This window comes from Salvelinus alpinus, chromosome 10 (genome assembly GCF_045679555.1).
Source record: "Salvelinus alpinus chromosome 10, SLU_Salpinus.1, whole genome shotgun sequence".
Classification (NCBI taxonomy): domain Eukaryota; kingdom Metazoa; phylum Chordata; class Actinopteri; order Salmoniformes; family Salmonidae; genus Salvelinus; species Salvelinus alpinus.
This window is the reverse complement of record NC_092095.1, coordinates 32638715-32651272: the sequence shown is the minus strand read 5'-3', so window position 1 is coordinate 32651272 and position 12558 is coordinate 32638715. Positions and strand designations below refer to the sequence as shown.

Sequence of the window (12558 nt, the reverse complement as noted above, 5' to 3'; positions counted from 1 at the left end):
TGCCCCATACAAGCACCATGCTGGCCAAGCCTGTTTACCCTCTGATGAGCCATGGAGGTAACAGTCATATGATGGACCACAGTGTACCTCTTTGATAGTCTTACTGCCAACCACATGTCCCTAATCTAAGCACTGTCACCTCAAACATCTTTACACTACAGATCAGTGCCAATCCTAAGTGAAATGAATATGGTTGTAGAGTTGTGCTGGTAACTTGTAATAACACTCCATTATTCCATTATTGGTCTCTGTAGGCTACATCTCAGATTTGAATTATGGTTTGGAAAAGTAGGCCATAAGTCATGTGACTCTATAGCCTACATACAGAGCATTGAGGTTAAGCGTGTGAGATTTGTACAGCAGATTTTGCACTCAACATCATGTCAATAGACCAAAGGCGAGTCACATTACAAGCATGACATTTAAAGGCTAACACTAGCTTTCTGAACATTTTCACTTCCACGTTCGGGGTACGAGACACTGCAGCAAAGGAATGGAAGGGGGTTTAAATGGGATGGAAATTATTTCAAATTCTTAATCTCCATATTCAATATGAATGCTTATCAGGTATCGGTACCTAGGTCATAAACTCGTATATCATATTATTAAACAGTCTTTCCAAACAGTCCCACTTCATCTCTGCTTACCTCATGTCAAAATAAAAGTCCCCCAAAAGTTATTCATTTTTTCGTCCACATTATGGCGCACGTGAATGAATTTTATTTTGACATAAGACAAGCAGAGAGGAAGTATGTCTACAACAGACCCACGTTTGGAAAGTTTATTTAATAATACTATCCTTTAGATATTTGGTCTCAAATTCCCCCGTCATAATGACCAACCGTCCTTGCCACCGGCCCATTAAATTGAAATGGAATTGTATTTAACGTCTTGCTTCCCACGGACAGTTTTTGTGCAACCCAATACAATTGAAAGCGACGCTAGTGAATACACCCTCGTTGCTAAAAAAGCACCTACAGTATACAGACCCCAATGAATGATCCTCCTGTTGAATACTCTGCTCCTATTCACAGCAGCACACTCACTTAGCCAAACATCAATAATAACAAAGCAATATTATGTTGGAGACATCTTTACAAGTAACATTACTTAATTGTTTTTACCGTAATGCTCGAAGTGCAAGAAAAGGCAGTCGTCCTCCACCTGGTAGCTACCACGCTAGCAGCTCAAAGAATAACGATTTGCTTCAGTTGTCCGCTATTTCCGGGTTGGTCGAACGTCATTGTGCAACAGACAGGTTCCAACTTCAACAACGCGCGAGAGGTTGCATTGAATGCAAATCGAACACAACGGACCCACGGGTCGCGGCTACAGTAGCCAGATTAATATAACTGTCTTTATGTTGCCGAGTTCAAATTGTATTTACAGTGTGTTGAAACATGTCATGCAATTTCGTGTTACATTAACGTGTAGCCGAATACGCAAGAAAAAAAAGAACAGCCCGCAGCAATGTTTGCCTAAAAAATGCTAACATATATCAGGCCAAGTTGAACGTGAAACAATAACCACCTCGACAAATAATACACAGGCTATAGTCTAAAGTGGAAAGTAAACGTCCATTTAGCCAGTATGTGGGCTAAATTGCAATTCCATGTTAATTTAGACCTACATTTTCATACATAAAGTATGAACATAATATTCAAAACCAAAGTAGGCTATGAAAACTGTTCGAAATACTTTGAAAATACAATTCCTTTCTCCCTTCTTTGATATACTGATCTAACATGATTGTGTTAGCGTTAAGCAAGAACTTTGCTCCTTGGCTTTCACCTGTCCAGTCACGTCTGATATGTGATTAGCCTACTTCAAGAACCGGGGGAAAAGGACACGATGATTGATGGGCTGCACAGGTGCGCTGATTGATGGGCTGCATTAATGAATGCACACGCCTGACTTCAATCAAAACATTACTGGAGCCCCGACTATAAATTGTCACCTACATTTTACAGCAGTCCTTTACGACGGTGAGGTACGAAAGTATTTAGACTAGGGTAACGCAAACAATTATTATATTCAAATTCGAGCACTATACTCTTAGAGGCTTCTTTGGGTGAAGTTTATTTGTTAGCAGAAGTTAGTTGAAAATGGTGAGGGAAAGAACCCACATAAACGTGGTCATCATTGGCCATGTTGACAGCGGAAAGTCAACCACCACTGGTCACTTGGTCTACAAATGCGGTGGTGTCGACCCAAGAACAATTGAGAAGTTTGAGAAGGCTGCAGCCCAGGTAAGGAACTAATTGGTGCAACATTTTATATGTATTAAGCAACTACTACTGTAACTAATTTTAAATTCTCTCTTCCTACAGATGGGCAAGAGCTCTTTCAAATATGCCTGGGTGTTAGACAAACTGAAAGTTGAGAGGGAGCGGGGAATTACCATTGACATTTCATTGTTGAAATTCAACACACACAAATACACTATCACAATAATTGATGCTCCAGGCCATCGTGACTTCATCAAGAACATGATCACAGGGACATCACAGGTGACGTTGCCCATTGTAGTGTATCTGCCTGGGGGCTTTAAACACTTTAGGCCAATGTGAATTACTGGTGTTGGTGGTAACCTATTAAGCCTTTGTTCACCATTCATTTCAGGCTGATGTTGCCGTCCTGGTCGTGTCTGCGGCCAAAGGGGAGTTTGAGGCTGGTATCTCCAGGAATGGCCAGACCAGGGAGCATGCCTTGCTCGCCTACACGCTTGGTGTCAAGCAAATCATTGTCGCTGTAAACAAAATGGATGTGACTGAGCCACCATACAACCAGAAGCGCTTTGGTGAAGTGGTCAAAAGCGTGAGCACTTTCCTCAAAAGAATCGGCTATGATCCCACTGCTGTGCCTTTTGTTCCGATCTCTGGCTGGACTGGTGAGAACATGCTTGCCCCATCTCAGAAAGTGAGTCGTTTGTAATCGCAGTCATCCACATTTGAGTATAATTTTTATCCACCTGTGACGCATGAACCCTCTTCTGCTGTGTAGATGTCCTGGTTCAAAGGCTCTAAAGTCAAGAGCGGACAAGGGCATGCAAATGGGAGAACTCTACTTGAAGTCCTGGACTCCATCCATCCACCAGTGCGTGTTGCCAACAAGCCTCTGAGGCTTCCCCTGCAGGATGTATACAAGATTGGAGGTGAGGGGTGGCTCATGGGGCCTACATGTGTCACAAATTGTGAGTAGTTGTAATGTCGCTTTTTCCCTGTTCTACAGGAGTGGGCACAGTTCCAGTGGGGAAGATCGAGACGGGGATCCTGAAGCCCGGCATGACCCTGATGTTCTCTCCCGCCAAGCTGACTGCCGAGGTCAAGTCCATTGAGATGCACCACGAGGGTCTGCAGATGGCTGGGCCTGGCCACAACGTGGGCTTCAACATCAAGAACGTGTCTGTAAAGAACCTCCGCCGTGGTGATGTGGCGGGGAACGCCCAGCATGACCCTCCCTCTGATGTCAACAGCTTTGTGGCACAGGTACAGGGCAATGTCACTATCTGAACATGGCAATTCAGTATTGAAGTTAAGTGTCCCGTTATCTAACGTACTGATGGTTTGTCAAACAAATCGTCCCTGGTTTAGGATGTGAATCTGTTCCTTACTAGTGCAGATCCCTCTGCCTGTTCTGTAGCCCAGTACTGTTTAACTGAAGTCTTTGCGTCTTCCCACAGCTCATAATCCTGAATCATCCTGGCAAAATCAAGACTGGCTACTCTCCCGTACTGGACTGCCACACCACCCATGTGACCTGCCGCTTTGCAGAGCTGAGGGAGAAGATTGACCGTCGCACAGGGAAGAAGCTGGAGGACTTTCCCCAGACCCTGCAGTCTGGTGATGCTGCCACTGTCAAGATGAGCCCCAACAGACCCCTCTGTGTGGAGAGTTTCTTCACCTACCCTCCTTTAGGTACCCTTCTCTCAATATTTTCAGGCAACATCACTGGTAGTGGGCATGGAACATTTGGAACTTTAAGTGGTACATTTTCTAGTGTAATGTTTTATTAGCTCATGGCTTTCTAACCAATCCAAATGTTGATTCTGCATAATGTCTGTCTTTGGACAAATTACTACTTGTTCACCAGATGTGCCTTACCTAAAATATGGCTGACTTGGTTTTAACAATAAAAATAATTTGTTATCCACGTGTTCCATCTTCAGGTCGGTTTGCAGCGAGGGACTTGAAACAGACTGTTGCTGTGGGAGTCATTAAGTCGGTGGATAAGGACCATGGATCAAAGAAGCATGCACAGAAAGGCCAAGTCTAAAAATAATTTATTTTACCAGCAGTTCTGGTATGAAAAAGAGCTTGAGGATAAAGCTTTAAGTTGACTATTGTTTGTGTATATTTGTGTTGCAATACAAAGCACTGTTGCGTTTTTGAAGAAAACAAACTGCTTCTCTTAGCTTGTACTACCATCTGTAGTAACTTAAACAATTGAAAGGCCTGTTTTAGACAAATGTAAAAGGTTGTGCGAAAAGCTTCTGACAAATAAAAGTACTTAAAAAATGACTCTGTTTCACTGAAGTTCTGTGTCTGTGGTGATAGTAAACTAGTGACTATTCCTTGGCTTTAGCAGCAACCACTTAAGTTTCTTTACTTGACATTTTAGCCTTGTTAAAATTAAGGCACCATGGTTGACAAATTTTATTGGCATACTGAATTAATGTAACCAAAACCAATTTAAGATTTTACTTAGTTACGGTAAATGAGGATTGTCAATTGAAATGAATTAAGGCCTAATCTACGGGTTTTGCATTACTGGGAATAGATATGCATTTGGATGCATAATTAAAAAAAATGGTGCCCAGGAGCTTATCACGGTATTTTTGTGCATTCAAATTGACATTGATAAAAATGCAGTTGAGCTTATTCCTGCCCACAACCCCTGTCACCATGGGGCACACTGTTCACAACGTTGACTTCAGCAAACTGCTCACCTGCAATGCCATTCATGTGGTTGAGGCTGGGTTACAAGCGTTTCGCTACTCGCAGTAACATCTAACCATGTGTATATCACCAATAAGATTTGGACGTGGGGGTGGGGGGGTGACTGTCGGCTTAGATATGAACATTAAATTCTGACACCAGCTCTGGTGGACATTCCTACAGTTTGCATGCTCCCTCAACTTGAGACATCTGTGAGCACTGCATATAGTGGCCTTTTATCCCCAGTGCAAGGTGCACCTTTGTAATCATGCTGTTTAGTCAGCTACTGTGAGGTGGATTATTTAGGCAAAGGAGAAAAGCTCACTAAGGGATGTTAACAAAATTTGAGAAGCTTTTTGTGCATATGGAACATGAACGGAATATTTTATTTCAGCTCATGGAACAAACACTTTACATGTTGCCCTTATTTTTCAGTATAATAAAGGCAAAGACATCATCCATTACAACACTTTTATTAGTACAATGGAATGATTGGGGTTGATATTCCTTTACATGGGTTGAAACCAGAGGAGATGAAGTCAATGGGGAGTGAAGGGTACATATCCTGTTCACTATTTGCAATTGCCTGTCATCTGAAAAAGTACTCGGTGTTCTGAGGAAAACCCTGTCTGACAAACTTTATTTCTGCTTGACTGCCTTGCTGGATTTAATAAATATCCACTGTCTACATTTTAGTTTGTATCCTTAACAGTGGAGCTCTCGTCTGGAAATCATTGACGCCACATAACTAAGTTTGAAATGTCAATGGACATTAGTTCAAATCTCTCCAGGCCATCAGAATTTTCACATTCTTGCTTACTGACATTGACCTTCCCATATGTACTTGTTAGTGGCTATCAGAAGTGGTAATTCAAACCCTGATTTGAGTGGCTTTTTAAATAGCACTCGGCTCAATTCCACATAGTACAGCTTGAAGATAACTTGACAGAGTGAAACGGTGTTAGGAGTCTACTACTGGTGACCTGTGCGGTTCCACAGGGGTTTCAGATATCCCACCATACAGTAGCAGCAAGTGTCAATACTGTAAAACAATCCGAATACATGTACACACAAAGCGAGCAAGAACATGGAATACATTGAATGAATACATATTTAATCCTTAGCTGAGATAGGTTTCAGTTGGAGACATGAAAATCTCCAGTACGGGATTGTGCCTCCAGTCTAATGTGGTGTAGGATGAGGAAACAGTGAGAGACTAGTGACAATATCTCTTTCCTATTCCTTCATATTTGGCCTTCTCCAGAAATGCAAGCAATGATATCAGGGATGACTAGTAAAATGATTACAGATAAAATGCAAACACGGCTGCCCTGATACTTGGTTATTATCTGGCAGGCAGAGAACGCATGTATGCTTGTACAATAAAACATGTATATACACACACACACAAATATATTTACATACATATATACACAGTAACAGCATAAACATACACTTTAGGGTAAGAGTGGCTACGGCAGCCATAGGTCGTGCTCTAAGGTTAAGATAATACTGGTAAGAGGAAAAATACACACATTTTTATTTACAAAATGGATGTGCTCAGCATCCAGTGGCTAGTTGAGCCTACTTGGGTTTCTTCATTGCGTTTTTTTCTTTAGAACACTGGTTTCACGTCAGGTTGTTACAGTAGCTATTTACAGTACAGGGGTACTTCTAGGGGTTAGGGCGGGGGGGGGTTAGTGCAAGCCTCATCTGGCTGTCAGTCACTCAGGATGTGGACAAAGGACATTGGGAACACCCCTTTCCTCTCCGGGTGCCCTTCAATGTGGCCGATCTGAAAGGAAACAGAGAGAATGTGTGAGTTGAGAACAGCACTGCACAGGTGTTCTTGTTCAATGTTTAGCCAGCTATTAGGTCTGTTTGACAGTGTGAGTACGGTAAAGTTGTAACTAGTTTAAGGTAACACCAAATTATTTATATATACACTAGATGACTTACAAGATTGTTCTCAAGCCACTGCGCCTCCATCTTGGCACTTCCCCACCATTGGGTGATTTGTGATGTTCTACTTGTGCTTCCCATGACTGTGTTTTTGTATTTTAATGTGTGTGTGTGTGTATATAAGATTGTTCTCAATCTTATATACACATATATATATATTGTGTATATTTGTGTTGTATTGTGCAAGGCACATTTGAAAAAGAGACCTAGGTCTTCCCTAATAAAATAAAGGAAAATTATATTTAAAAAAATATATTTATAATTATATATATATATATACAGTACCAGTCAAAAGTTGACACACCTACTCATTCAAAGGTTTTTAAATTTAATTTAAAAAAAAAAAATCTACATTGTAGGATAATAGTGAAGACATCAACACTATGATATAACACATATGGAACCATGTAGTAACCAAAAAAAGTGTTAAGCAAATCAAAATATATTTTATATTTGAGATACTTCAAAGTAGCCACCCTTTGCCTTGATGACAGCTTTGCACACGCTTGGCATTCTCTCAACCAGCTTCATGAGGTAGTCACCTGGAATGCATTTCAATTAACAGGTGTGCCTTGTTAAAAGTTAATTTGTGGAATTTCTTTCCTTCTTAATGTATTTGAGCCAAATCAGTTGTGTTGTGACAACGTAGGGGTGGTATACAGAAGATAGCCCTATTTGGTAAAAAGACCAAGTCCATATTATGGCAAGAACAGCTCAAATAAGCAAAGAGAAACGACAGTCCATCATTACTTTAAGACATGAAGGTCAGTCAATACGGAACATATCAAGAACTTTGAAAGTTTCTTCTAGTGCAGTTGCAAAAACCATCAAGCGCTATGATGAAACTGGCTTTCATGAGGACCGCCACAGGAAAGGAAGACCCAGAGTTACCTCTGCTGCAGAGGATAAGTTCATTAGCGTTACCAGCCTCAGAAATCAGAAAATAAATGCTTCATAGAGTTCAAGTAACAGACACATCTCAACATCAACTGTTCAGAGGAGAATGCGTGAATCAGGCCTTCATGGTCGAATTGCTGCATAGAAACCACTACTAAAGGACACCAATAAGAAGAAGAGACTTGCTTGGGCCAAGAAACACAAACAATGGACATTAGACCGGTGGAAATCTGTCCTTCGGTCTGATGAGTCCAAATGTACGATTTTTGGTTCCAACCGGCATGTCTTTGTGAGACGCAGAGTAGGTGAACGGATGATCTCCGCGTGTGTAGTTCCCACCATGAAGCATGGATGAGGAGGTGTGACGGTGTGGGGGTGATTTGCTGGTGACACTGTCAGTTTTTTATTCAGAATTCAAGGCACTCTTAATCAGCACGGCTACCACAGCATTCTGCAGTGATACGCCATCCCATCTGGTTTGCGCTTAGTGGAACAGGACAATGACAGGACAATGACCCAACACACTTCCAGGCTGTGAAAGGGCTATTTGACCAAGAAGGAGAGTAATGGAGTGCTGCATCAGATGACCTGGCCTCCACAATCACCCGACCTCAACCCAATTGAGTTGGTTTGGGATGAGTTTGACCACAGAGTGAAGGAAATGCAGCCAACAAGTGCTCAGCATATGTGTGAACCTCTTCAAGACTGTTGGAAAAGCATTCCAGGTGAAGCTGGTTGAGAGAATGCCAAGAGTGTTCAAAGCTGTAATCAAGGCAAAGAGTGGCTACTTTGAAGAACCAAAAATCTAAAATCTAATTTGTTAACACTTTTTTGGTTACTACATGATTTCATATGTGTTATTTCATAGTTTTGATGTCTTCACTATTATTCTACAATGTAGAAAGTAGTAAAAATAAAGAAAAACCCTTGAATGAGTAGGTGTGTCCAAACATTTGACTGGTACTGTATACACACACATACATATACAGATTTTTTAAAATACAAATTTCCTTTATTTTAGTACATAATATAAAATAATTAAAAAGTATGCAATAAGGTGCTTGTAATAGAATAAACATAGCAAAAACAAATGTAGACATTAATAAATAAATTTCTATAGCTTCTAATATACAGTGCATTCGGAAAGTATTCAGACCCCTTGACTTTCTCCAAATTTTGTTACATTATAGCCTTATTCTAAAATGTATTACATTGTTTTTCCCCCCTCATCATTCTACACACAATACCCCATAATGACAAAGCAAAAACCGTTTTTTAGACATTTTTGCAAAAGTATAACAAAAAACCCTGAAATATTACATTTATATAAGTATTCAGACCCTTTACTCTTGTTGAAGCACCTTTGGCAGCGATTACAGCCTTGAGTCTTCTTGGGTATAATGCTAGAAGCTTGGCACACCTGTATTTGGGGATTGTTGATTGTTTTTATTTTACTTTGACTTGCATTGTTGGAGATTGGAGTTTAAGATTTTCACTGTACTCTGCAACACTGTAAATGTGACTATTAAACTTCTACTCTAATCTAATCTAACAGTGTTTGGGTAACATCAGTGAGCCTGTTAGGGGGAAGTTACTTACCCACCACTCCCCGTCCTCCTCTCCCGTCACTATGATCACCTCTCCCTCCACAAATGTCAGCTCGTCATCATTGTCGGCCTGGCAGTCATAGATGGTCTTCACCCGCCGAGATTTGGTCTTCCCCTAAACACACATATGAACATTACCAGAAATGTCACCAGGGACAAGTAAATAGTATGTGGAATGGTCTGGTTGCCAAAAGTTTCTGTGTTTTGACCCACCTATTAACAATTCCACTAGAACCCTGTCTGTGGCTTCAACCCAAGAGGAACTGGCCCAACCAACCAGTGGGACCCATTTGCAGAACTACCCAGATATTACTCAATGATACCATTAAAGCTCTCTGATTTCTGCGGTGTGTCCTTAAGTGAACTTTACCGTATTCTTCCTGGGCAAGGGCACTGGTGTGTCTGGAGCACATGCCGGGCTCCCATTGGTGTCCTCGCTGCCCTGGGAGGACGGGCTCTCAGTCTCTGCCTGCTGATTGGCCGCCGCTGACTCCGGGGGGTGGGGCTTCGGCGCAGGCTCTCCAGGGGGTGGTCTCGGACTGGGCAGATCTGCTACCCCCGGTTTCGGATGGCCGTCTTGAGAGAGCTGAGGTTTTGGGGGTAGGTCTTTGAGCAGGGGTTTAGGTGGTAGGTCCCCTAGCTGCGGTTTGGGGGGGAGGTCGGAGAGCTGGGGCTTGGGTGGCAGTTCTCCAGGTTTAGGGGGCAGCTCCGAGGGCTGGGGTTTGGGGGGAAGGTCCCCTAGTTGGGGCTTGTCGGGTAGAATGGCTTTAGTTAGGCATTCAGGTCCTGGAGGGGATTTCTGGAGCACCTCTGGAGGCAGACCGGGTTTGTCCATAGAAGGGTGTATGGTGTCGATCTTACGCAGTGCCACTAAGAGAAGAACAAGGACGCAGGTACTATATTAAACACATGCTGACTCTAATGCTGGGCAGTATGCCGGAAATAAGGTGGTCTCACCTACAGTTATAGGCATTGCTAATCCAATACAACGTACCTTTCTGAGGTAGTTTGGGTAGAACCCTTGGACCAAGTGTAGACTTTGTGTTGCTAGAAGTAGTGCTGAAAACAGATGGTTATATGAAGTTAATGAAAAATTATAAAAAGATCAGAACTCTATCATACTTAAACAATATTTAGGAAAATATTCTAAATGCCTGCATCCAAAATGGATGTCTATGTACCTTTGCTGCTGTGGAATGCCCTCAAACTTGTTGGATAACGGTGACATCTTGTTCGCAGGTGGAGGGATGGAGTCACTTCCTGAAATGTCGAGATGGTTTGTGAGATATGGATACATGCTGCTCAGTGTATATAATATTCATCCCCATATTACCCCACAGCCCAAAATGGTCACCTAAATAGGCACATCTTTGATTTTGATTTAATTCTCCTGATTAAATGATTATAATGAATGAATGAATTTATTATTATTATTATGTAGTCCATTTATACATATACTGTAACTGGTATACAAATATATTGCTGTACCCAAACATTACAGTAGAAAAGTCTAAGGGAAGGAGATGTCAGGCTGAGCTTTCCATTAGCTACCATTATGGACCCTCGGAGGTAGCTGTACGATGAGGATCTACACTGAACAAAAATATAAACGCAACATGCAACAATTTCAAAGATTTTACTGAGTTACAGTTCATATAAGAAAATCTGTCAATTGAGATAAATTCATTAGACCATAATCTATGGATTTCACATGACTGGGAATACAGATAGGCATCTGTTGGTTACATATACACTATATATACAAAAGTATGTGGACACCCCTTCAAATTAGTAGATTTAGCTATTTCAGCCACAGCCGTTGCTGACAAGTGTATAAAATCGAGCACACCGCCATGCAATCTCCATAGGCTAACACTGGCAGTAGATTGGCCTTACTGAAGAGCTCAGTGACTTTCAACGTGGCACTGTCATAGGATGCCAACTTTCTAACAAGTCAGTTCGTCAAATTTCTGCCCTGCTAGAGCTGCCCCGGTCAAGTGTTGTTATTGTGAAGTGGAAATGTCTCAGAGCAACAATGTCTCAGCCACGAAGTGGTATGATACAGAAGCTCACAGGGACAGTCGAGTGCTGAAGCGAGTAAAACATTTCTGTCCGAGTTCCAAACTGCCTCTGGAAGCAACGTCAGCTCAAGAACTGTTCGTCGGTAGCTTCATGAAATGGGTTTCCATGGCCGAGCAGCCGCACTCAAGCCTAACATCACTATGCGCATTGCCAAGCGTCTGGTGGAGTGGTGTTAAGCTCGCCGCCATTGGACCCTGGAGCAGTGGATGGACAAATCTGGGTTTGGCGGAAGCCAGGAGAACGCTACCTGCACTAATGCATAGTGCAAACTGTAAAGTTGGGTGGAGGAGGAATAATGGTCTGGGGCTGTTTTTCATGGTTCTGGATAGGCCCATTAGCTCCAGTGAAGGGAAGTGTTAACGCTACAGCATAAAATTACATTCTAGACGATTCAGTGCTTCCAACTTTGTGGCAACAGTTTGGGAAAGGCCCTTTCCTGTATCAGCATGAAAATACCTCCGTGCACAAAGCGAGGTCCATACAGAAATGGTTTGTCGAGATCGTTATGGAAGAACTTGACTGGCCTGCACAGAGCCCTGACCTCAACCCCATCGAACATCTTTGGAAGGAATTGGAACGCCGTCTGCGAACCAGGCCTAATCGCCCAACATCAGTGGCCGACCTCACAAATGCTCTTGTGGCTGAATGGAAGCAAGTCCCCGCAGCAATGTTCCAACATCTAGTGGAAAGCCTTCCCAGAAGAGTTGAGGCTGTTTGGGCAGCAAAAGGGGGACCAACTCCATATAATTAATGCCCATGATTTTGGAATGAGATGTTCGACGAGCAGGTGTCGACATACTTTTGGTCATGTAGTGTACCTTAAAAAAAAGGCGTGGATCAGAAAACTAGTCAGTATCTGGTGTGACCATCATTTGCCTCATGCAGAGCGACACATCTCCTTTGCATAGAGTTGATTAGGCTGTTGATTGTGGCCAGTGGAATGTTGTCCCAGTCTTCAATGGCTGTGTGAAGTTGCTGGATATTGGCGGGAACTGGAACACGCTGTCGTACAAGTCGATCCAGAGCATCCCAAACATGCTCAATGGGTAACATGTCTGGTGAGTATGCAGGCC

At 42.4% G+C, this 12558-nt stretch overlaps 3 protein-coding genes across 6 annotated transcripts in view; 1 reads left to right on the top strand and 2 right to left on the bottom strand.

Annotated features, from left to right (window-relative positions):
- LOC139531928 (CYFIP-related Rac1 interactor B-like) overlaps positions 1-1803 on the bottom strand; it is a 36031-nt gene extending 34228 nt beyond the window's left edge. The window contains exon 1 of the mRNA XM_071328928.1: positions 1125-1803. The gene's annotated coding sequence lies outside the window, so the exon portion shown is untranslated. The remainder of the gene's footprint in view (positions 1-1124) is intronic.
- A 124-nt stretch (positions 1804-1927) lies between these two features.
- eef1a1l3 (eukaryotic translation elongation factor 1 alpha 1, like 3) lies at positions 1928-4520 on the top strand. Its single transcript, XM_071328927.1, has 7 exons — positions 1928-2249; positions 2331-2510; positions 2623-2919; positions 3004-3154; positions 3232-3488; positions 3683-3917; positions 4169-4520. The coding sequence occupies exons 1-7, from the start codon at positions 2106-2108 to the stop codon at positions 4273-4275; spliced, it is 1371 nt and encodes a 456-aa protein (XP_071185028.1). The 5' UTR covers positions 1928-2105; the 3' UTR covers positions 4276-4520.
- Positions 4521-5304: 784 nt separating this feature from the next.
- LOC139531925 (arf-GAP with SH3 domain, ANK repeat and PH domain-containing protein 1-like) overlaps positions 5305-12558 on the bottom strand; it is a 74470-nt gene continuing 67216 nt past the window's right edge. For all 4 annotated transcript variants that reach the window (XM_071328922.1, XM_071328924.1, XM_071328923.1 and 1 more), the window contains 5 exons: positions 10585-10663; positions 10398-10462; positions 9774-10273; positions 9396-9518; positions 5305-6732 (listed from right to left, as the gene is read on the bottom strand). In XM_071328922.1, coding sequence (XP_071185023.1) covers positions 6658-6732; positions 9396-9518; positions 9774-10273; positions 10398-10462; positions 10585-10663 — 842 coding nt within the window. In that variant the 3' untranslated portion in view covers positions 5305-6657. The remainder of the gene's footprint in view (positions 6733-9395; positions 9519-9773; positions 10274-10397; positions 10463-10584; positions 10664-12558) is intronic.

Coding starts and splice junctions, on each gene's coding strand:
- eef1a1l3 (XM_071328927.1), top strand. CDS start 2,106: ATGGTGAGGGAAAGAACCCACATAAACGTGGTCATCATTGGCCATGTT. Junction 2,250..2,330: donor TTGAGAAGGCTGCAGCCCAG/GTAAGGAACTAA, acceptor CTCTTCCTACAG/ATGGGCAAGAGCTCTTTCAA. Junction 3,918..4,168: donor CTTCACCTACCCTCCTTTAG/GTACCCTTCTCT, acceptor TTCCATCTTCAG/GTCGGTTTGCAGCGAGGGAC.